The sequence below is a fragment of the Ixodes scapularis genome, unplaced genomic scaffold (assembly GCF_016920785.2).
Source record: "Ixodes scapularis isolate PalLabHiFi unplaced genomic scaffold, ASM1692078v2 PGA_scaffold2__306_contigs__length_199485367, whole genome shotgun sequence".
In the NCBI taxonomy this organism is placed as follows: domain Eukaryota; kingdom Metazoa; phylum Arthropoda; class Arachnida; order Ixodida; family Ixodidae; genus Ixodes; species Ixodes scapularis.
In genome coordinates this window covers 143,055,450-143,081,387 of record NW_024609857.1, presented here as the reverse complement: position 1 = coordinate 143,081,387, position 25,938 = coordinate 143,055,450, and the positions used below count along the sequence as shown (strand labels likewise).

Below are 25,938 nucleotides of genomic sequence, written 5' to 3'. Positions count from 1 at the left end.
CTGGCTCCAAGTGGACTCCAGGGAAGTTCACAATGCTCCTTTCCATTCAAGAACTCTTTGAACGCAAAGCAACGTAATCTGGTAAATAAATGTATACCTATTGAAGCATGCAACGTGCTTCTGCATCCGATAATTATTTTTTTGCGCAGTGAAAAAAAACTTTGCAGAGGGTGCATGCTGGGGCAAAAGAAAAACTGGCATTTAAAGGGTTAAGAGCCAAGAAGAAACGTCTAAAAAAAGGTATGAAAAACTTTCTGGACAATTGCAAAAGCCAACCACACAATAGTAAGCTCACAGTTATATGTAAAACCAGTCATCAAACTGTTTCTTGTTTTCTTAATTTCTGATAAAGAATAGTTGAAACAAAGAACCTGAGTCAATTTAGCAATACAACAGTGCATACTGAAGTCAATACAATGAAGGAAACATTTCCATTTAGGACTAACCACTGTTACAGCAACTTTTCCGTATTTTGCACTATTTGTGCCTTCCCACCAGCTTCTTTTTTAATAGCGTAGAAATAACAAACACGAATGGAACCATGATGAAACCTACAGTACTAAAGGCTAATTACTAAGAGAAGACACTCAAGGCTTGACAGGCATCAGTCAACTCCGAATGCGACATGGAAGAAATCTTTACGAAAAAAAAGAAACTAAAACACAAACAACGTATTTGCACAGCCGGAGTAGGTGAGATTTTCATAAAATAGAGCATTTTATTCATGGTAAAGAGCAAAAACATTACTTCTTTAATGGATGAAGCCACAAACTGACAACATTAACTCAGGATTAAAATAATCGAATCAACACCCTTGCTGCCACTGTGTAGGCTTGTTAGTAGTGTGTGTTTTTGCTTCTGGTCTACTTTTTAAGATTCCTTCTTCCAGGCCTTAAAACCTGAGTTGTGAGTCACAACTTTCAGTATTAAAGGGGTACTCCGGCAATTTCTTCATGGTCCCCGATTAGCTTGAAATTTTGCTAAACTCGCCAAACAACATCGCCAAATAGTATTCCAAATATTAGGTCAAAATTTTTTTTCACAAAGTTATTGAATTTACAATTTTGGTCCTCACCGTGTTTTTCAAAGTGAAAGTCTCCTACTAGCAACAACGAAAAAGTGGCGTCAGTGGAAGTGCAGGGGTTCACTCTTTAACGGTTGATAGTGGAGCTTGTTGGTACATACTTGTATATATATTCGACAGCTTGAACCAGGGGAAGATATACACGGTCCAGAAAATGGCAGTATGAGCTTGTGGCGGGTGAATTTAAAATATTAGTTTAGGTTTAGGTAATGTGAAAATATTGTAAACATACACATGCATTATTATATTAGTATAATAGGTTTTAATATGTAATAATTTTTGTTGGTGTCTGAAAACACGCAAGGAAAAAGAAGTTCCCACTAAATAATCGTTGGTAGTCAGCTGTCTATTCTCTCCTGTCTCAATTTCTCTATATCTTCCCCTGGTTCAAGCTGTCAAATATATATACATGTTCACTCTTTGCTTGGACTGTAGAATTTGTTCCCAACCGATTCGAAGCAGTTTCATGATGTCAAATGAATGCTTTGCAAGCTCGCTCCAGTGCCTGCGCTCCAGCACGGAACTAATGATTGGCATATTCTATTTTTTAGACTGCTCGCTCAACTGGCAAGCCTGCCCGCCACTGACGTCCTGGCACTGAAAAGTGCGGGTATATTTGAATGTTGGTTTTCGCATCAATTTCATTTGCCGATTTCACAATAACTATTATGAATTTCGCGATACTAAATAGCATACCAGAAAGGGTAAAGGCCGGGGAGTCAGAAAATATAGTTAGCTGAGGTAACTCAAAAAATCGCCGGAGTACCCCTAAGCGCTGCTGGATTGTCACCATGTTTATGTATACGAAAAGGCCCAATTCTTGATCTCGCAACATAAAATTACTAGTGAACATATGCTGCATGACAGTTAGCACGAACACAACATCGGTACTTTTTAATAATCTATTTAGGTTTTGACTATAGTACAAGAGTTCCTCGCTTAAGTCAAAGCCTCCAATGAGCCCTCTCCACCACACTACAACTTTGATGACAGCAATCCAATGCTGAGAGAAACAGAAAAAACGAGCAATCACTTGTTTGAGCTTTCTGCGTACAACTACACTGATAAAAAAAACAATTTTAAACAATACAAGAGATGAAACAAAATCCTTTAGAGTTTAGATTCCCCACCAAGGAAGGGTAGGAGCAATGATCAGTAAAGGAATGAGGGCTGGAGATTTCTAACATGCAACAGATTTTACAGTTAAAGACCGACCAACGAAACCATTTTCCGCAAGGTAGGAAAATGCCCCTTGCGCCCTCCTCTTTTCACCCTCCCCCAAAAATCACGTGACGGCAGGGGCTTCTTTTGTGTCGGCTTTTTCTGTAGGGATAATCCTCAAAAAGCGCGAAATGAGCGGCTAGCTGCGAGCGCCACAACGACCTTGAAACGTCCAGGTGTCTTCCCTCGTTGACGCGGGCACGCTCATTCTGCGAGATTGAGGAAGCCAGCGCGACCGCACGCTTTTTCCCATGAGCTGCAGGTCCGAGGCCGCTCGGTCGGTGGAGATCGGGGGGTCGTGGTATGCCGGGTTCGTTCCAGCAGCCGCTCTCTGGCATCGCGCGGCTGCTGGAACCATTCCCGTGTCTGCACAAGGATTGGCTTGCGCAATAAAGAGTTCAGGTCGTCGATAATACATTTATTTCCGAAACTTATAAATCAAGTGGCTTTCCCTAATCTCTTCATTACTGTTTGAAACACATCTCCTCTCATAGGTTGTTCATCCCATTTTGGACTCTCCTACGTATTTATTCTTCCTTACCTCTGCTTGATGACTGTTTTATAACTTGATAAAGACCTTTAAATATTGGCGCGGGCTTGCGCGATCAACGCTGTCCCGGATTTATTCAAAATTGGAAAGATTGGCGTCAGGAGGGGTTGAAGAAGCAAACCGAAATTCTTGCTTCTAATGAAGACGGCACAATCGTAAGATAGGTTTTTGCTTCACTTGCCTCCACAACGCCCCATCCTTTGCACTATCGCAGCTTCTCTATGACATAGCTGTATATCACATTTTACTTATGGTTACTGTAGATGTGGCCCCATTGGCTTTCCCGTTAGGAGCGAGTCGACTTTTGAACGAACGGCGACTGTCCTGAGTGAGAATAAATATTATCACCTTCCCACAGTATCCACCCCTTTCTCTCTCCCCCCTCTCCATTTCCCGAGTTGGGGACATATCAGGCCACTCCAGGAAGCAGCCTGCAGACTGCGCTTTTCGGCTATTCATTCTCAACACATTCGAACGTGGAAGTAAACACATCGCATGAACGACGCCCAGTTTCTTTGCAACTTAAATAATGTGGCTCTACTGTTGGGGCCCAATCAATTTCATCATCAATCATCATTTTGTTACGACTTCATGGTGAAAGTGTGTTCGTCGTGATGCCACAAAAGTGGTCGATTCAAAGGGAGAAATAGGTCCTCGTATTTATTTTGTTGAAATACTCGCTGCCGTTAAGCTCTAGTGTGTAAGGTCAAAGCACCCGAGGCAGTGCGTTATACTTTACAACTGTCGTTGACGACTAAATATTCGTGGGAAGTGCGTAAAATTATTTACATCACAAAAGCATACCTAAAAACAACAAAATATCGCAATAACAACAAAAAAAAATTAGCTTGCGAAAATTGGTGCTTTCCTCTCTCTCTCTCTAGTATTGTTGTCTTATTAACGTTTATTTACGTATTTACGTTTACGTATTTACGTTAATTACGTATTGTTGTCTTATTTCCGTGCCAAAATAAAAACAGCGTTTAGAAAGCGAACCCTGTGCGTTTTGAGGAGCGCCGAAAGGACATAAAAAATCGGGACAACCGGAGCTTGTCCTGGTTCCTTGTTTGTTCGGAGCCTTTCAAAAGGGGATGAAACATTATTAACCGAGTGACCCGACTTACCACATTAGAGCAGTTCATTTCCATTGCGACAGGCTGTCTTCAAGCGTCTTGCATAGTCCAGCTTGTGCTGGTCCGTTTTTATTTTCGGTTTCTTTCAAAAAGTGAGCTCTAAGCCACTGGACCAAACTACCACATTCATAATCTGCGGAAGCGGAGAAGCGGAAATGCAACAAAACGAATGATTCGCCCACGTTATTTGAGGCCTATAGAAAAGCGGACCGGATAGAAGGGGGCCGAAATTTCTTTCAAGAAACACACAATCTTCTCTTCAATTCGGTCTAACAATATAATGTGAAGGTGTACTTGGCTATGGCATTATTCGTATAGGAATCAAGCGAAACTTTGTATCGGATCATTATACGTCTACTTTCACTCCCATTCGATGCTTATCATGCTTTCGACTATGTACACGGGGTGGTTTTCAGCGGTAGGTTTTTAATCTGATTGCCCGCCAGAGCGCGAGCCAGAAGGCACTATGGCCGCGGCCGTCGCGCTCTTCTTCTTGTCCGTATCAATATGCAATCAAAGACGCGGGCGGAGCCGTCAATCGTGCTGGTGTCGGGAACCAATAAGTTTGACCCTTGAAATGCCGGCGTGAAGCAAAACCCAGAGGCGTCTCGTTCGCCGACTTACGTTCTTCCCAGGCGGCGGAGATTGTCGTTTAGAGGGAATCATTTTCTGAACGGATCCAAGTTACTCGAGCAAGCTCGCATTCTGCTCGCAAAGCCCAGCCACTAAGCAAAGGTAACGGACGGCGGTTCGAGAGGCGTGCAACCCTTGCCCGCTTGGCCCTCCCAACCACTTCTCCGCTTCCATAAATTTTGAATGTTGTAGGTTGGTCCATTTGCATAGAGCTTAATTTTTGAAAGGAACCGAAAATAAAAACGGACCGGCACAAGCTCAACTATGCAAGACGCTCTAAGAGAGCCTGTCGTAATGAAAATTAACTGCTCTAATGTGGCAGGTCGGGTCAATCGGTTCATAAATTTTCATCCCCTTTTGAAAGGCCCCGGAAAAACAAGAAACCAGGAAAAGCTGAGTGATGCAAGGCGCCTCGTATTGTTCAGGTTGTCCCGGTTTTTTATCTACTTTCGTCGCACCTCAAAACGCACAGTGTTCGGTTTCGAAACGCTGTTTTTATTTTCGCACAGAAATGAGACCAAAAATACGTAATAATTTTTCACACCAGTGCAATGCAATAGAGACTTCTATTTTCAGCAAGCTGCTTTCCGCCATGCTTCCCTGTCATCCTCCAGGCCGCGAATGTTTGTGCACACTGATTAAACTTTTTACAAGTATATTGACATGCACTAGAAATCTGGTACTTGCTTTTAGAAGCAGCATGTTAGTGCACATGAATTCTCCCAGCGTCTTGCCTTCTAATCGCGTGGAAGGAAAATGGAAATATCCCGGGCATGATTTCTGCAGAAGGCTAGGTTCAATGGTCGCCCATTATTTCTACAAACTCTCTGGCAGATTCACTACCCTATAGCTTAGTGTCCTTTCTCCAAGAAGCGAGGTTTTGATAGAATTTCGTTGCTCAGGCGCTGGCCGAGCAACAACAGTTTTCGCAAGCTGATTTTTTTTTTTTTTTTTTTTGTTTTGCTATTGCGATATTTTGTTGTCTTTAGGTATGCTTTTGTGGTGTAAACAATTTTACGCACTTCCCACAGATATTTCATCTTCAACGACACTTTTAAAGCATTACGCACTGCCTCGAGTGCGTTGACCTTACTCACTAGAGCGTCACAGGAGCGAGTATTTCCGCAAAATAAATACGAGGACCTATTTCTCCCTTTGAATCGACCACTTTTGTGGCATCACGACGAACACACTTTCACCATGTAGTCGTTACAAAATATGATTGATGATGAAATTGATTGGGTCCCAACTGTAGAGCCACATTATTTAGGTTGCAAATAAACAGGGCGTCGTTCAAGCGACGTGTTTACTTCCCCGTTCTAATGTGTTGAGAATGGGTAGCCGAAAAGCGCAGTCTGCAGGCTGCTTCCTGGAGTGGCCTGATATATCCCCAACTCGGGAAAGGGAAAAAAGAGGGCGGGGGGGTAAAGAAAGGGGTGGATGTTGTGGGAAGGTGATAATATTTATTCTCACTCAGGAGAGTCGCCGGTCGTTCAAAAGTCGACTTGCTCATAACGGGAAAGCCTGTGGGGCCACATCTATAGTAACCATGAGTAAAACGTGGTACACAGCTATGTCACTGAGAAGTTGCGATAGTGCAAAGGATGGGGCGTTGTGGAGGCAAGTGAAGCAAAAACCTATCTTACGATTGTGCCGTCTTCATTAGAAGCAAGAATTTCGGTTTGCTTCTTCAACCCCTCCTGACGCCAATCTTTCCAATTTTGAATAAATCCGGGACAGCGTTGATCGCGCAAGCCCGCGCCAATATTTAAAGGTCTTTATCAAGTTATAAAACAGTCATCAAGCAGAGGTAAGGAAGAATAAATACGTAGGAGAGTCCAAAATGGGATGAACAACCTATGAGAGGAGATGTGTTTCAAACAGTAATGAAGAGATTAGGGAAAGCCACTTGATTTATAAGTTTCGGAAATAAATGTATTATCGACGACCTGAACTCTTTATTGCGCAAGCCAATCCTTGTGCAGACACGGGAATGGTTCCAGCAGCCGCGCGATGCCAGAGAGCGGCTGCTGGAACGAATCCGGCATACCACGACCCCCCGATCTCCACCGACCGAGCGGCCTCGGACCTGCAGCTCATGGGAAAAAGCGTGCGGTCGCGCTGGCTTCCTCAGTCTCGCAGATTGAGCGCGCCCGCGTCAACGAGGGAAGACACCTGGACGTTTCAAGGTCGTTGTGGCGCTCGCAGCTAGCCGCTCATTTCGCGCTTTTTGAGGATTATCCCTACAGAAAAAGCCGACACAAAAGAAGCCCCAGCCGTCACGTGATTTTTGGGGGAGGGTGAAAAGAGGAGGACGCAAGGGGCATTTTCCTACCTTGCGGAAAATGGTTTCGTTGGTCGGTCTTTAAGCGTGGCCTGTTCTACAATGAGCCTCCGTCAGATCCTGATAATCTTGGTATGGTCTCTAACCCACCAATTGGGAACCCCCATGTTAGTTAATGCGCTCCTTGGGAGCCAACGACATAATGCAAGAATGTCCAATGCCGCACTACGCCATGACTTGCTAGTCGCCGACAGAATGAGAACTGCAGGGTGTCTCTTTCGCACGCGCTCGATGCCTTCCATATGCTTCGGCAGCGGCACACTCGAAGTGCACGAAAGACCGAAGCATTATCAAATGCGGGAAGCTCTCACTGGAGTCGGGACAACCAAAGCTCTTCCCCGCCATTTTCACTTTGTCGGTCACTTCTTTCATAACATAAGACACCTTAGTTCCTTTTTGTAAACTCTCGACCAAGTGCAACCTTTATTTGCTATGCCTATCAATGCTGCCCATTGGAAGGAGCATTCCTTTTCTATGTTGAATGCTACACCACAGTGAGAGAATAGTGATTTGTGTTGTCAAGGTGCGTACATAAGCCACCACCCATTCAAACCTGGGTATGTCTATAGTCACAGACAAGGTGAGGATAGCATGGAAACTCTTTCGAATGCCTGCCCTCCGGCACGCACTTGCTCGTTCTTCTCCAGCATGCGCTGCAGGCGGGACAACCGGAACTCCTCCATTCTCATTCTGTCAGTAATTATAAGTTCAAAGTTTTTCAAAAAGAAGAAACATTTTATTCGGAGAGCCAGGGGAAAATTTTGGTTTCACCTCCAACCATATCAATCTTCAAGTCTGACAAACGTCTGGAAATAATGCAAGTTTGACCCACATTGCACTTCTCTGAAGTTAAAGAAGCGTACCTTTTAATCTCATGCTTTACCATTTCTTATCAGTAATGAAGCTAAATATTGCTTCTTTTCAACGAATCTTATCTAAATAGCTCCCTCCGCGCTTTCGAAAAGAAAAATAACTCTATCCCACTGTGTGGCGACAAGTGTAGTGCCCCATGTGGTTGCTTCTCCTGTACTGTTGCCACCCACTCACCTCTGAAATGCCCTTGGGCCTTGAGGGAATACTAAAGCTTGTTGCCAATGGAAACATGAAAATACTGGACAGAGGAAACCTATCCTCGTCCAAGCGGCAATCGCACTAACGTGACAGGAATGGCATCCCTTTAGGAACCCTACTAATGTGGTTTCACTAGCCCCATGGGTGTCGCTGACTAAATTCTATAGCACCAATGTTTGTAGCGGACCGAATCAAAGTTGGGTGACTGTTGCCAACTTATTGCTTCTCACGCGACACCTAAAGGAAGGCATAACCACAGTTGTCTGTGCTTTGTTACTGTCCACATAGCACTACAACCCCATGAAGCAAGCTAGCAACTTGTGATGAACACCAGGGCCCATTTTCTCGAAGCCGGTTAATTTTAAGGCTGGCAAAAAGTCATTCGCCCTTCAATACCGGGTATGTACAAGTACCTAGCCAAGTTTGACGAGGGATGGATGCACGGCAGCTCCATGTTTTACTAGGGGGTGGTGGCCCGCGCCCCTTACTGGTTGTAGTGAATACAAGTGGCTTTCGTGGGAAACTTTCTGCAGAAGCGGGACTCGAGTGTGCATGCAGCCAGGTTTTTGCAACACAGCAGTGCATATATTTGAGCTTTAGGAACACTTTTTGTTACTGGTGGGTCAAGTAAAACCAAATCAACCCGCGTTCAGAAAATTCTTCAATGTTTGGCCGTCTGAAGTTAAGACAAGCTTTGTTGAAATTTCCTTCCCAGTGCGAAAGAGGAGGACAAAGTTCAGTGCTAGAAACAATGAGGAAGATGTGAGCAGTGCGGGTGGCACATCAGCAGCATGGTTGGCCAGCACGTAAATACTGTACACAAAACCTTCACAAAATGAAAATTGTGTACTTCGGCTCCAGAGGAAATTGGTATGCGTTCTGCTCCTGCGTGCCACCAATGCCCAGCCGATTGAGTAAAGACAATCCACTAGGATTCCAAAGAAGTTGCCATGCGAACAATTACCACGTCCCTTTAGGCTTAGGGACATGCCAGAATCGAAAGACCATTGAGAAAATGGGGAGAGATTATTGCTCATACTTTGCAATTTAATTAAGGTAAGGCAGAGCAAAAGCCTCCTGCACCATTTTTTTGTGCCCGATAGTGCAGCGACTATGACATATTCGTTCCAAAGCGAGCAACGCTCGCTGGGAAGGAGATTGCCATGTCTCCCCGCCGTCCCTACTCTGCCAGTCACGTGACTTCAAATTCCCCTTCGCAGGGAAGCACTGCTAACTTTCTGCTGTGGTTAAAGCTAACCAGAGAGTTCAGTCAAGTCTTTAGGCTTTAGCTAACAATAGCTTTTGGGCTCCTCCATTGCTTACCAGGTCAACTGGTGCGTTAACATTTGAACAACACACTAGAGAGCCAACAAGAGCAAATGCTCCGTCGAGTTTTGCAGTACGTATAATTGCTCGTGATATTTCTGAAATAACCTCTTTTCCAGGAATTAGCGATAACAGTGCAGATGTGGGTGGGCGGGTGTAGAGGGGGATGCGAGGGCATTTAGTACGTTTGTAAACTATATTTCTGTACAAAAAGAGCAATTATGATGCAAGTGCAGCAAAGTGAGATTCACCATTTACCAGACGTGTGCACCTTTCAGAAAACAATGGTGCTAAATCACTCTGTCGTGTTTTAAGATACTGCACTTGCCCTTCACTCCCTGCTTTCAAAAGTGCCTCCAACTATGTGGTCCACCAATTGCTATGTGCCTGTTGCAGCTAACATAGTCTGTAACAGAAGACCACATCCTGCAAAACAAGATTTCAAAGATGGGTATTTGTCTGCTCTCCAGAACTATAAAAAGATCTAATAAACATTAAAAAAATTGAAAAATTTAAAGAGCCAATTTAAGCAGAAGGAAAATGGCCTCGTTGATGGCGGTGTTGTGATCAGGTATGTAGCCAGGATATTGATTCGAGGGGGGGAGGGGCACCATGACAAAATGTTGTACGAGGGGGAAGGGGGAGAGGAAGCAACAGCAAAATGCAATATTGTCACGAATGACGAGGTGACAAACAAAGAATAACTGGGAAAACAAACGTTCAATGTGGCGAAATTGAGCCCAAAATAAAAAGGAAACAGAAGATTACAACTGAGTGGATACATGCCTGGCTGTGATATAGGATGATATGAATGGTACATTAAAGAGGCTGCAAGCATCATACTTAGGGCACCAAGTCAATTAATGTGCTTGAAGAGTTTAAAAAAACAAATTATTAGCATGTCCAATCAAAATCACTTAAGGATCCATTTCCTTCATTTCTTCTGCTCCAAGAGGAGCTAAGACATGCAACAGCAAAATACCAGAAAACAATTGGACGGCATCCGACTCGCTTCCCTTGATCCTTTTCAAGGTCTCGCCCAACTCCATTCTCTCTATGTGGTCAAGAGAGGCGCCGTGTATCGCTGACTTGGAGCATTAGCTCCAACTCCGGCCCTTATCCTTTTTTTCGCCGCCTCCTCCACCGCTCCACCTACATCTGCGGACATGCCTGCAGACGTATTGCATTCAGCAGCAGATAAGTTTCGGTAAAGTGATGCCCTGAAACTACGATTCAGATAAATTGATTAAAACAAGAAATGAATTGATCCCAATAGACGCAAGAGTCCCTTTCAGGATGAGAATGGTAGGGAGGTCTTAATCGTTCCACGTCTGGCCCAAGTTTCCTTCCCTCGATAATGGTTTGGAATGTAACAAGTCTCGAGTGTGCACACACGGGCAAAGCATAGCGGATAGCAACGAGTGCATGGAGGAGGGTGAGCATAGGAATTGTATTACGATTTATTCGTTACTTATCTTAATGAACTCCCTCTACCGATACAGCATAGCAGAAAAGAACGAAATTGTGTGCCCCTGTGTGCAACCTTCTTTCCCGTTAGGAGGGTTTTGCTGGGGAGAATGTCTGCTTTGGATGCACCAAAAGAGAAAGACGAAGAAACGAAGTGCCGTTTCAGTTGCCAAGTTAGATTGGATTGCCATACTCAGTTCTAATAGATGTCCCGCTTTCGTAACTAAGGAATTTTAAGACCAAGGGACGTCTAGCCTTAAAATACGAGAATACTGAAAACAAATAAGCAGTACATTAAGCTTGTTGAAAGCCAAAAGGACTGCTTTAGAAGAAGTTTAACTATGTTTAGTGTCCCCTTATAGACCGTTTGCAATATCCCCCAAGCGCCCCGACCCGCAATAAAGGAATCATGGGAACGGTGTTCCTTCAACTCCTTAGTGATTGGCAATTTCGACCCAATCCATGGTTACACACTTTTTGAGCGAAATTTGGAGTCACCCTGAACAAGCGCCTGATATACCCCAAGGACCTGTCATATCGCTTTTAAAATTTCTCAGTGTTAGCGGTTTTGGTACTGTGCATGCTATCCACCCTCAATCTAGACAAGCTGCCGAAATCTCTTAGATTATTATCATTCTCGTACACAGCTTCAAAGTTGCTGATATTAGGTTGGAAAAGGCTAAAAATGCTATAAACAGCCCCACTAACTACGAGCTAAATTCTGGTTTTTGTTGTTGTGAATTCTTGGCTTTTTAAGCAATTCCTGCTAAAACAACAATCACGAGAATGATAATATAAGAGATTTCTGCACCTCAACCAGGTTGAAAGGTAAATCGCATGCACAGTATAAAAAATGCTGACATTGACGAGACATTTTAAGTGATATGACCGGTCCTTGGGGTATATCAGGCGCATGTTCAGGGTAACTCCGAATTATGCTCAAAAACTGTGTAACCAGGGAATTGGTCGAAATTAGCGATCACTAGGGAGCTGAAGGAACACTGTTCCCGTGATTCTTAGAGTGTGGGCCAGGGCGCTTTGGAATATAGCAAATGGTCTATTGGTATTACGAGTTTATTGCATACGGAATTCAAGTAGGCCCGTATTAATAACTGCTGCTTTAAAATACTGCCACCAAAAATTTTGTGTTGTTTTGTTCGACGATTTATTATGGTGTCTGAAGACTACCCAATCAATATTTTGCTACAGCGTCACATATATTTTTAATAATGTAAAAAAATGCAACTGCTCGAAAACGAAACTGGACTGGGGAGGAAGAAGAAATATAAAGGTGATAGTTATTAAAAATCAAGTTGCTGTGCAACTTGTTTTTTTTTTTCAATCAACACATTTGAAGTGTTTTAGAAGCCACCAAAAATGGGTATTATATTTTCTGCCTATTTTTAGTACTCAATCTGTGCCTTCGATGACCCACGATTTTGATTATCTTAGGTGGTTGTGTCTAAACCTTAGAAAATGGTATGTGACCTCGGAGAGGAGAGTTAGCGCGACTCAAACTGGTTGGTTCTCAATCGACAGTTTTCAGGCGGAAAGAAAATGAATTTCGAGCTGCAAATTCTGTTTTGTTTAGTTGGGCTCTCATATGTCATGTACAGATAAAAATCTTGGCAAGCTTAAATGCCCTGTCAGTGTCACTTTGAAGACACTGTTCAATTGAGTTACTCATGAATTGAGAGTTTGATTAGGCAAATATCAAACGACCAAACATAATTGTGCCCTTTATGATGCACGGCAACTAAACTGAAAAACTGGGTGGCATTTCATTATCTTAATTTTAACGCCATATGGACAAAACCCGTTAAAACTTGTGTGGCAACTTATATGAAGTATCCAACCAAGGTCCAATGAAACATGTAAACCATCCTTATCAATGCTGAGAACCTGATTCAGCCCATTCCCTAATTCCTTGAAAGCTATACTTTCTAGCACAGGCTCTGGGTCAATGTCATGCAGCAAGAAAGCTGTTAGCCTTTCTTTTAATGCATACACAATGCTATCCAAAGCAAAAGATTATACAATTCTAAAAAGAAAAAAATCTTCGGTCAGTGATAGTGCCCAGCAAGTCTGGAGACCAGGAGATACTTCATAATCAAAGAAACCATCTGGTTTTGGCCTCTCAAGATTCCAGCCACGGATTTGGCATGCAGGCTGATAAGGAGGTCCGATATCTGGGATGTGTTCTATCCGGTTTGGTCCAGTCCAAACTCCAATTTTTTTTTCATCTCTTGCAATAGTGGGAGACCTTCAAGAAACTAGAGTTGACCAATGCCGACGACAGACACTGGGCAACCGATGAGCCAGCTCTTGAAAAAGTGATATGTGGTAATACACTGACAAATGCTGCTCTTTTTCGCATAGACACACATCAATACCACCACGGGAAATATGAGCCAAAACAGCCCTCCATGTAAATGCAAAGCTTAGGTCCATCTTAACTCTGACAATCTGAGAGCTTATGAACTTCGTGGGAATGGTAGGAGCAACAAATGTCCAGACCAAGTGTTTCCGCTCATATCTGGGTGTGCACATGTTCATTTCATACTTCGACAGCAACCAATTAAAAAAAAAAAAAAAAGCAATTGAGGCACTGCACAGGCTTAAATAAAGGCTGTGGCTAATGTTCCATCCAGACTGAACGGTAGTCACCAGTAGAGTTCCATCCAACCGGAACTCTAGTTCAGTCCAGGCAACCACCAGAGTTCCAATAGTCACTACAAAAGTTCTCCCCATCGTTCTGCGACGTATCGTCTACAAGAAAAAATTGGACGTTTTAGTGATTTTACAGCGTAAGGTTGGTCTGCCAGTAGGGGCGACACTGGTTCATACTGTAGATGAGAAATTTTGCCAGTGCAGTACGACCGCTAACCTCGGGTCTTTAACGTGCTCACGCAGTAGTGATACACGACCGCACGCCAGTACGATGCTCATCCAGATCAAAACGGGCAGGGGTGAAGCTCGAACCCAGGATCCCTGGGTTCTGCAGCGCGAGCTTTCGCTCCACGTGCGTCGAGCTGGGTGTGCGCTTGTGATAGTTCTAAAAAAAGTGTTGTCAATACCACAAAATGTTTGGTAAACAAAAAGGAAAAAAAATGTATGTCTGCCACCCCTCAGATTTGATCCTGGGTCTGCTGCGTGTGAAGCGGCCACGTTACCACAGAGCTATGCCACAGCTTTGGCCATTCATTTTGAGAATTCGTACCATACACACCATTTTTTTTTTTACTAAATGCATAATTAACTCTTGAAGCCACTAAAAGCTGGCGCATGATTTACCAAGATCTGTTTACCCAAGCCAGCCGCCCCCCCCTTGCCAGGATCAATATTCTTGCTGGGCCCTCAGGACCGAACCAACCGGACTCTCGAGGGCTTGCTCTCATTACGTGTGGACAAAGCTCTACTGGGCCTGCTATTGTTCCGTTTGGATGGAACTCTAGACACTCCGTTAAATAAATGAGCTAGCTGGTATTTTGTGGTAAGTCAACAACCACTACCAGCAGAATTTCGAGTATCTAATATAGCCTTAGAAACGAAGATCGCCGAGACGAACACACAAAAAGACTTGCACTTGTAATGGACAACATTGCGCAGGGATGGCCGAGACCCTGAATATTATTTTCTTGACGGACCCACAACTATTCTATGCTTTCTTTTTTTATGTGTCTTTTTAGTCCCTACCGCTGTCGTCCAGTGCTGAGACTCCGCACATACACGATGTGCAATCCCCTAGCAATCATATTCATATTGTAATTCCTGGTATTTTACCGAGCCCATCGTGACGACACTTGCCGTTTAACACGTTTGGAACACCTGCGGCACTTTAAGCGGACAGGGAAAGACCCTTAACAATGTTTACGGCCACGAAAAAAAAAAAAAAAATCCTATCTCAATCAAACCACTTCAGAATAAACATACATAAAAAAGTGTTTGAAAAGAAGTACCTGCAACATGTGGAGCATCACGCGAGCGACCCCACACAACTACAAGCAGTCTTCGTGACTGCTCACCTGCGGCTTGAACACACAGTGTAACAACTTGTTTTGTTTTGAACAATCCGGCATTGCTACCTCAAATCGGTGCGGTTGGCGCAGACAGCCAGCGATAACGATATTTTACTGTAGGAAAACACCGCGGTAAAAGCCGACCTGCCCCCACGCCGCCCACAAAACCTCTTTCCCTCTCTTTTTTTTTCCCGTTTACTACTTTTTGGGGGGAGAAAGCAACAAAGACAAAGCCGCATAACAACATAACAGGTGATTGGCACGGGCGCGTACGTCGCAACGCGAGCTCTCGTCGATACTGAGGCTTGGCCGCACAAAGCCCACCGATTTAACGGAATGCAGCCTATTGAATGGCACACGCACGTGAGCCACGTGAGCTTTCAGGCTGTCCTTCGGTGTGTGTGAGGAAGGGGTTTGCACGAAACACAAACGAGAAGCGAACAAAAAAAAAAAAAAAAGAGAGAAAACTGAGCGGCGGGCTCACCTTCGCTGAAGTAGCCACACTTGGCGATGTCGTCCAGTGCAGACTTTGTGTCCCGCCATATTCGACGCAGATACCTGCTGTTCTTGCTGAATTTGCCGAATTCGTTCGGCAAACTAGCAGACATCTTCTTCTTGCGGCTGGATTTCTTCATTTGAGACGAGCGACGGGGCAGCGGTCCTCGAGAAAAACTTGGCCCACCAGCTGAGCGATAAGCCTAACTTCCGCTACGTCAGGGGTGATGACGTCAGCGGCGGCGTGCACGTGACCTGAGCGAAACGAGAAAAGGAGGTGTGCCCGTTTTCAAACTGCTCCCGCGTATCTTTTTCTGCGCGCGAGGTCCTTGCCATTTCTCCCTCCTTCGCTTCTGGCTTTCGAGTTGCTCGCTTGGAATGGCGAAATACCTCGCCTAGTGTACGCAACGAGTGAGTTTTATTTTTAATAAACAAAGAAAAAGAAACGATTGCGACGTCATATTTGACATTTAGCGCAAAACAATTCTTCCTGCGAGGATATTTTTTCCTTCAAAATTACTTATAAGGGGTATGGTCCCACTAAGCTTACAAAGTAATGAGCTGTGAAGTAAAATAAATCAAGTACATTGAAACTGCATATTAAACCTAAGTCCACGACTAAATAATAATAAAAAGAAAACGAAATTATTACACATGGCGTTTTTTTTTTCTTTTTTTTTTTTAAATTATTATTATTATTCTGGTCTCAGATTAATCGAGGGGATCGTCGGGATCATTCACCAACTTGCCTGCCAATTTTTAAAATTTCCTTTTTCAAGTTTAGTGACGACATACGATTGCCTTATGCATAAATTTCGAGAGGAAAGCAAAAAGAACTTCGTTTACTTATAAATCCGGAGACACGGAACACAAAATAGGGGTACAGGAAAACGAGGGGGAAGTACGGAGGGCGTACTTCATTTGTATTCACCCCTCGCGTTTTGTTTTACAACGTGCCAGTGTTGGAAAGTACGTTAAGTACATTGTACTTAAAGTCCTCTCCCCCTTGTATATATCATCTCATAATCATCATCACTAGACGTGGCACCGCGGGCCTCCATGGTACGGGCTGTCGCCTTTCCGCGGTGCCACGGCTCTCCTGAGCAAATAAAGATTACGATTACGATTACTACTTTAAGTATGTTTAGAAAACCTGTACTTTATTTGAAGTACATTTCTCTGAGTATGTACCTGTATTTTCTTGTACTTTTCGAGGAAAATACAACTCCCGTCTTGAAATACATTCCCCAAATTCGGTCTTGTTATATTTGTGTCACAAAATTATGCTTTGTCATCTCTGAAGAAATACTGGGGGAGCGATATTCTACTCTTACCAGAAACGCGAGCAGGACGCATCGCTCCGTTAGTACTGCGGGCGGCTTTCCCGTAGCCATTTCGAACTCTCGCTGCTTCTCGCTCGGACATCGCAAGCGAAGAGGTTAAAAAAATTAGGAGATGATACTCCTCCGCGAGAGAATTGCTTGCGGAAGTTACGGAGCTGAAATCATGCTCTTTCCTAGTACGTCGTCATCATCATCATTGTCATCATCATCGTCATTTATTAATCCTTGAGGGTCCTTACGCGGGCATTACACAAGGTGGGGGTACAAGCTGAAGAATATTGTCATATAAAGCAAAGAAAGAGGAAGGTTAAACACCCAAACACTTTTAGGAAAAGAACAGCTAATTAAACGGAACAAACAATACTCAAATAAAACATTTCTACAAACACGAATCGAATTTGCTATTAGTGCAATCGCAGATCGGTGGTTATGTTGGGATATATATAATCTGTTTTGGTCACGATACTGCTACGTAGGTTATTCCAGTCTGTTATTGTTAATGGCAATCGGAGTTAAGAAACGAGACCGATGAACGGTCTTTACAGACGCTATCAATGAAAGGAAATTATGCGAATGTGTGCGAATAACAATAAAGTTCTGATGGCATGGTTATGATAGTAAATCTTGTGAAAAAGAAACAGGCGCGGTGATAATGTTCCTCTATACCAGGGGTATTCAAACATTTTGGCTAGAAGGCTCGACTGGGTACCTTTTGCAGTCTCGAGATAAGTTAGATAAAACAATATAAACGAGGAAATACTAAAAAAAATATACCTAAATAAGCATTTCAACCCAATTTTTTTTTTTAACCAGAGTCAAAATTCAAAAAGGAATGTAAGCTGGACAATCACATAAACTTTATTTTTAGGCGCAATATTTTAGTAAAATGCCATTAAAAATAATTTTGATCGAGAAGTCACCAGACATAAATCAAAGCAAACTTTGGAATGTTCACACAGGGCAGAAGACTAAGGAAAACGCTAGTTCAGATCAGATCACTATGAACGATGAAACTACGAAAAGCAATTTCGCTCGCAAGTTCGTCTGCTTCTTGCACAGGGGTTGCGACGACGTCAGAACGCCGAGCTCTTATTGGCTGATTGAAGGAAATAGTGGGTAGACCTGAATGCATCTAGCATTGAGGTCTACCCACTATCCTTTCAATCGAAGCCAATTAGAGCTCGGCGTCGTCCTGACGTCACCGTCACACCCTGCGCAAGGAGCAGACGACTTGCTCTCCACATACTGTGGTCTTTGGAACGCGTCTTCGACTAATGTGTTTATCGCGCCCAGAAAAGTGCTAAAAAAAGAAAAAGAACACTGTATAGGGGAATGAAAGAGCATCGTGAAAGGGAGTGCAGGTACTTTAAAGTACCCGCACTTTACTTCGAAACTATATTGACTGTAATTTGTAGAACTTCACTTCAAGAACATTGCGTCCGGTGAACTTACTTTACTTGAAGTAAAACGTAATATCTCCTTTGCTTTGTACTTTGCTACGCACTTTCTAAATGTGCATACTTTAACCCAACACCGCTACGTGCGGATGTCGACTGGATGTACTCAAGACCAGGCCTCGTCAACGATTCGCTCAACCGGAGTCGACATAGGAAGGATTGTCTCGCTCTTGAAATCGAACCCTGCTCTGGTCATTCGTTGAGATTCACAAGCAGACGTAACAGTCAATGTTTTGAGAATGGGGCAAAGACACGATGAACGGAGGCATATGACTCCGACGGACCCAAGATGATGCAACACTGGTCACTGTGTCTGAAGCGCTCATAGGTCTTGCCAAGTTTCCAAGTACTATAAACTAGACAACTTTGACAAAATGGAGGATCGACGTCATGTGAAAACGCCCTGTAGTCTGTTGCAGGTTAAGAAAAGCAGGGCAAGCCCATCCCACAAAGCTATCTGCTCACCGTCATTGGCCATTTCCTCCTCTGTAGAGTTCGCTCTGTTAAAGTGGAAAGAAGGAAGGGCTTTGTGGGAGAAGCTTGTAAGCAAGCCAAGCAGCAAGCACTTAGCGAAAAAAAAAAAAAAAAAACACGCACACACAGAGTGGGACGCAGCCGACACCTCCTAGACAGCTTTCAAAGCCTGCGCGTCACGTGACATGACGTCACGTCCCGGAGGCCCGCACGGGCGCTGATTGGGTTCGAGTGTCGCGTCAGCCTTCGCGTGGGACTATGATGGGAAACGAGTCCCACGCGAATGCTGTCGCGGCACTCGCGTGCAGGCCTCCGGGACGTGACGTCATGTCACGTGACGCGCAGGCTTTGAAAGCTGTCTACGAGGTGTTGACACAGCACGATGAAGTGACCGCCGGTTTGTTTTGTTTCTCTCAAAACTGAAAGAGTGGCACGAAAATTATGGTTTTGAGATGGAATGTGCTTATCCGGAATATCGGCTTGGGTGATAATCTTTGGTGTTCCCTATGGCGCTTTATCTCAGTTTACCCAGTAAGTTGACTGAGATAAGGCGTCGATGTCGTGTTCGTGGTATACGTGTGTCGCGCAGTGGAGTACATAGAACGCTGCAAGCTTCGCCCTCAAATTTTGTAAAAGATCGTCAAAGACGGTCAATTATGCGGATGTTGTGCACGCATAGGATGCATGAGCGTGTTCGGACAAAGACGGCCGTAGGGGTGTCACGCCTATTTCTTGTCTTCACTTCAATTTTTATATGAGGTAGCAAGGTACGTCCACGGAACAAAATAAAGCTTAACATTGCAAAAAAAAAAAAGAAACTTCTTTGTTAAAAAAAAAAGGTCGTGTCAGAGAAAAGGTGGAACTACGATTTTTCCAATATCGCCTCGACGCAACTTGCCACAGGAATAAAAAATAAAATTTTCTACGACGCAAATATTTGTATGTATAAAGCACGCCAACTGGTCTACTTGAATCAGTCAGTCTTAATTTATTTAAGTTTATATTTCAAGTACAATAAAATAACAAACTTGGCCTCTTGCCAAACTCTTTCATATTTAGGCTTCTTTTTTTTTTTTTTTTTTTGCAATTGTTAAACGCATTTTAGAATTAAGTTTTTCGGCTGAAACGTTATGGGGAGGGGGGGGGGGGGTGCGATACGGCTACGAAACCTTAGCTTTGCGGCGCCTTTGATCCATATAGGGTGTTGAGCTTGGTTGATTGCGCTGCACAGCTTTCCCGGGATGACATATTAATGTGGGTAGCCCTTTGACAAAACGATTCGATTCATTCATTCTATACTTCGTTTCAGCTTCGGTCCGAGCGCGGCCGATGTTATGAGCCGAAGGGCCAATCAAAGAACGCAAACAGCGCAGCGTCATGGCGTGCTCTCTGCTCTTGATAGGACTAGCCGGCGGAGGAGCACGCACAGAGAGACGGCGAATACCGGCTGGTCCTATCAACTGCAGAGAGCACTCCATAACGTCGTGCCTCTTTCGCTGTTTGATTGGCCCTTCGGCTCGTAACATCGGCCGCGCTCGGACCGAAGCTGAAACGAAGTATAGACACCAGCATAATCCATTTCTAATCGCGATAGATAGTAGCGGGATTTCCATCGAACCAGCGTTGCGCCGTCGCGCAAGTGATGCCTCTAAGGCCCTCAACTCGTCAAGCACAGAGTTGGAGCCGAAAGTTCACGTAGCGCGCCGATTGGATGTCGGCGACAAAAACGCCAAGTCATCGTCGTGATTGTCCAATTGGTGCGCTCCGTCAATTTGGGCCCCAACTTTGTATTTGACGAGTATAGGGCCCCTGGTGTTTGTAACGCCACTTATTACAGGGTGATGATTGCACTACGCAGTGGAAAGCTCTGTGCGGATAAAAACATCGGACCGATATAAATTTATATTTCACTTAAAATATAAATTTACATGAAACTAACTCAAACTGCTTCGAGTAGACCGGTCGACCTGCTTCGTACAAAAAAAATATATATAATAACGTTGTAGACAATTCTATTTTTTTATTCCTGTTGCCCTCAGATTTCCGTCTACGCGCAAATTGAAAAATCGTGGTTCCACCTCCTCTCAGACGTGAACTTCTTTAACAAAAGCACAATATACTGTATATCTTTCTTTTTTCAAAAGTAGGGTTTATTTTGTTGTGTGGAGATGTTCTTTCTACCTCATACACAATTAAATTAAAAAAAAGGCATGACAGCCCTATGACCATCCTTGCCTATACTCTGTTTCATACTTAATGTGCAACGCTGTCAAAGCTACTGGCGCGAGCGCGTGGCTTCACCTATGATTCGGTTTGCGTGAGAACGCGTGCAAATGATCAACGAGATCAAGCCCCACACTCGCGCCAGTAGCTTGGACAGCGTTGCACACTAAGTATGAAACAGTATAGGCACACCCGAAGGGTTTAGAGGCGTCTTTGTGAAAACGGTTTAGTAGACCCTATGCTACATAGCGGGCGCGTGCTCACTCCACGTTTTAAAGTGGGGGCACGAGCTACTCTTTTTTTTTTTTATATAAAAAAATCTTTTTTATAGGGAATTCCCTGGGTGGATCTGGAGCGATCCAAAAGCGCTCCATGCTCGCGCCTTTAGAGTGGTAAACTCTAGCGCGTGCTTGCTCGAGCAAAAAATAAAGATATCTACAAGAAAAGCGGTTCAAGACCACTTCAGATCCACCAGTGAGTTTAGATCCGCCGAGGGAATCCCCCTTAGAAAAAGCAGCTGGCATGAACTTGTGACGAAAACTAAATTTTTCGCCGACAGCTTTTGGGATTGCTTGCGGAATAACCGCCGGGAGCGGCCACGCGTCCATTGAGCAAGCGATTTCAGCGTGTCATCGCCTTTTTCGTTTCATCTCTTCGACACGAGGCGCATGGAATTCGTATCCCAATAGACCATTTGCTATATTACCCAAGCATCAAGGAGAATGCAGGGATTGGTGTTCCACGCGCCACACGCGCACGCCTTCCCCGTATGAAAGATTCGAAGTAAATAACCAAAATAAAGCGCTGACGAACGCGCGTGCAAGATGCCTTTTGTTTTAGGTATTTGCTTTAGAAAAGTTACTACTGCTGAGGCCAGCACGTGCGGCGCGTGGAACACCAATCCCTGCATTCTCCTTGATGAATTGGGTAATATGGGCCTCCTGCGTTGCGCAGGGGGCGCTGTGAAAATGGACTTGTTAGGACTTGTTTTGGGTAGTACAAATTTTAGCGTCTCAAACTGTCACGCATGCAGAAGCGTGCCTGCTCTGGTGCGGAGCGCGAGATCACAATGAAAATACAAAGAAACAATAAAAAAATCGAACACCGTCAAAGCTAAGAGTTTGAGCCAAGAGATGCCGTTTCACGCGTTCCAAAGTAGATATGAAAAAGAAGGAAAAAATGAAAGCTTCGTGACACAGGTGTTTTGACGTCATCACCCAGAGATAAGAGACGCGTGCCCTAGCGGTGGTGTTATGAATTTGGCACTTTCGATTGTCTTGCAACGTTGCGCCTGGCCGATTTCTGGCGTCCAAAGGTGTTTTTTCGTTCTTCAGCACCACACAAGATTATAAAAGATCAACCGAAGTGCCATAAGTAGTGCGAGGCTCAATCAGGTGAGCTTGTACTACCCAAAATGAGGGCGCTACAGTTTGTTCAAAGCTTCAGCGCAGGAGGACTATAGCAATAGGTCTATAACGCCGCAGCTGCATGTTCGCGAAATTATTTTAAACAACCATTCGCGATATTCGTTTTAGAAATGGTTTCGTTTCTCGCCGACCAAAACAGGTGCGCTGAGCTCCTCCGGGGCAGAAGCGCAGTGTCGTCCCGTTGCATCATCCAATGAATGCGAAACGAAACCCCAGAGAAGCCTGGCAGCACCCGACAAAAGAGTTCCCAGTGATGAACTATAGGATGAAAAGACTCTAGATAGACCCCGTTTTACCTTACGGTGGACCGCGGAGGGCGCTAAGAAGCCTCGAAGTCAATCCCATGCTCCGTGAGTGTCACTATGGTGCCTGAAGCGCGTCTTCAAACTGGTACGTTTAGCGTTCTATGCTGCCCATGCATCAAAAGTGGCCCCAAGGGGGACAACACATCACGTCACAGAAGCCCCGAAGTGTCATGCTGTTGCGCGTCGCGATCCTGGCGGTTGGTCGTAGCAATGCTAACGACAAGGCTGCGAGTATCTCGACCGAACGCGAGTGTCGCTGTCGTCACGGCGTCCAAACTTCTGTCTGCCGAAGCTTCCGTGGCCTGCCACACTGGAGAGCGACCTGCAGCAGACCAGGCGTCTGCCACATCCGCCACAGCTGTTAGGACGCCACCAGGATCGCGACCGACGACAACGTGGTGCTCCTATGACGTCATCAGGAGGAAATCGAGGGGCCACTTTTTTAGACGTGAGTCACGTCACGTACCCTCCGAGAGAGGCGCAGGGACGCGTGGGGGTCCGCGGTCACGTGACACGTTCGCGACGCCGGATTGGCTCGGATGGCTCGTAGCGTCCGCTGCGGTCCGTCGTAATGGGAAACGGAATGCATACCTAAGGAAAGCCCCCGGGATGACGTAGAAGATATGCCGTGCGCCGCTGCGAGACGTAGTTGCACCTGTGGCCCGCGCTTGACGTTCGAGTTATTCAATCGCGCATCTGCGGTAAAGCGCACGTCGGGAAGGGGCCGACATTCGCCAAACATGTCAACAATAACAAAGAGGGCTCCGCAGGCATCCACCAAACGGTACGCGTGCACATTGAATCTACTAAAAGGGGGGAGATAAAAAAAAAAAAAATAAAAGGTGAGTTGCGTTTTGAGAGTTTATATACGCAACGATAGGCGTTCATTTTCTAAACATAAAATGGCCGTTGCTTATCAGCGTTTATTATACGTAATCGCGACTTTCACGTAGTAGTATCGGTGAAGAGGAAATTATATAATAGATAAGCAGGCAACACAAGGACGAAACAAGGTGAAGCGGTATGAATATATAAGTTAATTTTTTTTAATGCGAAAGCATTAACTGTTTTATGGAGCGAAGCCGGCGTTGTCTGTAGCAGCAAAAATCGGCACCTAAATTCCCATTGGCTGAGCTAAACAGCACCTGAATTCTCATTGGCCAAAAGCACAGCAACGCAGATGCATCGTCAAGGAAGCCGTGGGTGGAGCCGGCGGAGTTCGCCGCGCCTGCGCAGTGGGGGTGCGTGAAGTCTCCGCCGGAGTGCCGTGTGAAAAAATTAGTAGTAACAAATTTATTCCGAAAAAGGGTGGCACTTGGCCTGTTTGGGAAGGGGCTAAAGGGGTGTTACGAGTTAGGTGCGGCGCACTATGGAGGCTTCACAAGCGAAGCTCCACAGTGCGAGCAAGGTCGTTTTTTGGTCCTGTACCGGAGTAACCCACCCCTCGTAGGAGGTCACACCTGGTGGTCGGTGCTTCTCTCTGACGTCTTTTAGTCCGTCACATTCCCAGATGAGATGTCTGATGGTCGGTGCTTGATCTGCGGAGCAGCTGCTGCAACGTGTGATTGGAGGTGGTGGGGGATCGCCTTCTTGATTGCACAGTTGGTTGTACCGCCACCTTGCCACCATGTCTTCTGTGATAGCGAAGCCCGTTCGCGCTTTAACAACAAGCACTTGGGCCCCCCGAGGTAGACCTTTAGGCAATGGATTCTCGAGGGGTGGTACATGATCTTTGAACCGGTTTTTCCGAATTTGCTTCCGTCGTCGTCGTTCTTCCTCCGGGCTGTGGTCAAGCGATGGACGGTAGATCGGCACTCCCTGCGAGCGGCGAGAAGTGCAAGCCTCGCTCGCCAGGTCGTGCGCGGCCTCGTTGTCCGCTTGACCGGAGTGCCCAGGCACCCACTGGATTTTCACTGCGACGTCTTTTTGTGCTTTTATTATGTTGCAGCCGCTTTTTATGGCGTACTCCGTGGTTCTCTGGGAGGACCGATTAAGGCGTGGATAGCTGTGGAACTGTCAGTGCAGATCGTGACCGTCTTGGTTTGCTCGTTCACAATTCGGTGGTCTGTGAGAATCCAATTTACACCGACTTGAAGCGCCCGGAGCTCCATTTCGGTGGTGGAGGGTGTCTCGTTTAGGTGGTAATTTTGTAGGCGATGATAGCCGTCTTCGGTTCTCGCCACAACGGCAGCGATCTGAGTGTTCGGATTCCAGGATGCGTCCGTAAAAAGCCGCATCTCCGTGGGGTCCGTTGAGGGCTCGTTGAGTGCGCGGGCGATAGTGGCGCGCTGCGGCCCATAGCGTTGGGCGTTGGTCTTCCGGCTGAGTGGTCTGCCGTTCGTGACGGGGAAGTCCATCCACGGCGGCACGTGCGGTGAAACCTCGTCTAAAATGGCAGCCATGGTGGGGTCGTCTGAGAGAAGGAGGCGCTGCCCCTGAAGAGTGAGGAGACGGCGGTCCTGGGTTCCCTCGCGGCAATCTTGTATAATGAACCGCAGGGGTGGAAGTCTTCCGTAGCGACATAGTTCTTCCACTCGGGTGTGGCGAGGCAAGCCGGTGATCACCCGAAGGGCGGCTCGGTAGAGGGTCTCCAGTTTTTCGACTTGGGTCTCGTGTGAGAAAAAAAAAAAAAAAAAAAAAAGAAAAAACGTGGCGCGCTGCTTGTAGGAATGAGCTGCGCGTAGGGATGCTTTCGCATTCCTACACGTAAGCAATCTTAAGCGCGTCTGCCGAATTTTTTTTTTTTCCTGTCGATGCTTTAGCTTTTCTGAGCGCATAGCTACGGAAAGACAGCGTTATAATGACCGCTGTCTCTATCCGTTAAAAGGAATAAATTCAAATTCTTGCGCAGAAATTGCACGTTTCGTCCCCCCCACCCCCCGCCGTTAGATCTAGCTAAACATAACTGGACGCAGATCGTAGATACATTCTTATCGCGGTTTTAATCGGTCAATAACAAAAAGAAAAGAAAAATCCCAGTGATATGGTGACCTCTCCGACTAGAGAGATAGGAAGAGGCTTCGAGGAAAACACTCACACTCAAACTCTCTTGCAATTTTTTTAAATCGTATTTTTTAAGCGCTTGTTTACATACACATTTAGACTACAAGTAACAAACAAACGGAAAATATTTTTTTTTTTTTCAAACGTTGGGAAAGACTTAGAAGAAAATGAACAAACTCCCCGTAATATCTGGTGTCCCAGAGGGCAGCGTTCTGGGACCGCTTTTAATCCTTATATATATATTAATGACCTTCCTCTTCATCTATACATCTTCCGTCAGGCTTTTTGCAGACGATTACGCTATTTATCGTTGTGCTTACAGCGGGATTTAAATATATTTTCACAGTGGTGCGATACGTAGCA

The 25,938-nt window shown here is 45.1% G+C and overlaps 1 protein-coding gene across 2 annotated transcripts in view; it reads right to left on the bottom strand.

The window, feature by feature from the left end:
- The window catches only part of LOC8025724 (dual serine/threonine and tyrosine protein kinase), a 95,915-nt gene that overhangs the window by 41,411 nt on the left and 28,566 nt on the right, over positions 1 to 25,938 (bottom strand). Inside the window, exons 1-2 of one of the 2 annotated variants that reach the window (XM_040221791.2) lie at positions 22,564 to 22,581; positions 15,333 to 15,598 (exon numbers count right to left, since the gene is read on the bottom strand). In XM_040221791.2, coding sequence (XP_040077725.2) covers positions 15,333 to 15,483 — 151 coding nt within the window. In that variant the 5' untranslated portion in view covers positions 15,484 to 15,598; positions 22,564 to 22,581. Of the gene's footprint in view, positions 1 to 15,332; positions 15,599 to 22,563; positions 22,582 to 25,938 lie in introns of those variants that run through there. The other variant, XM_029981774.4, reaches the window with a different exon arrangement.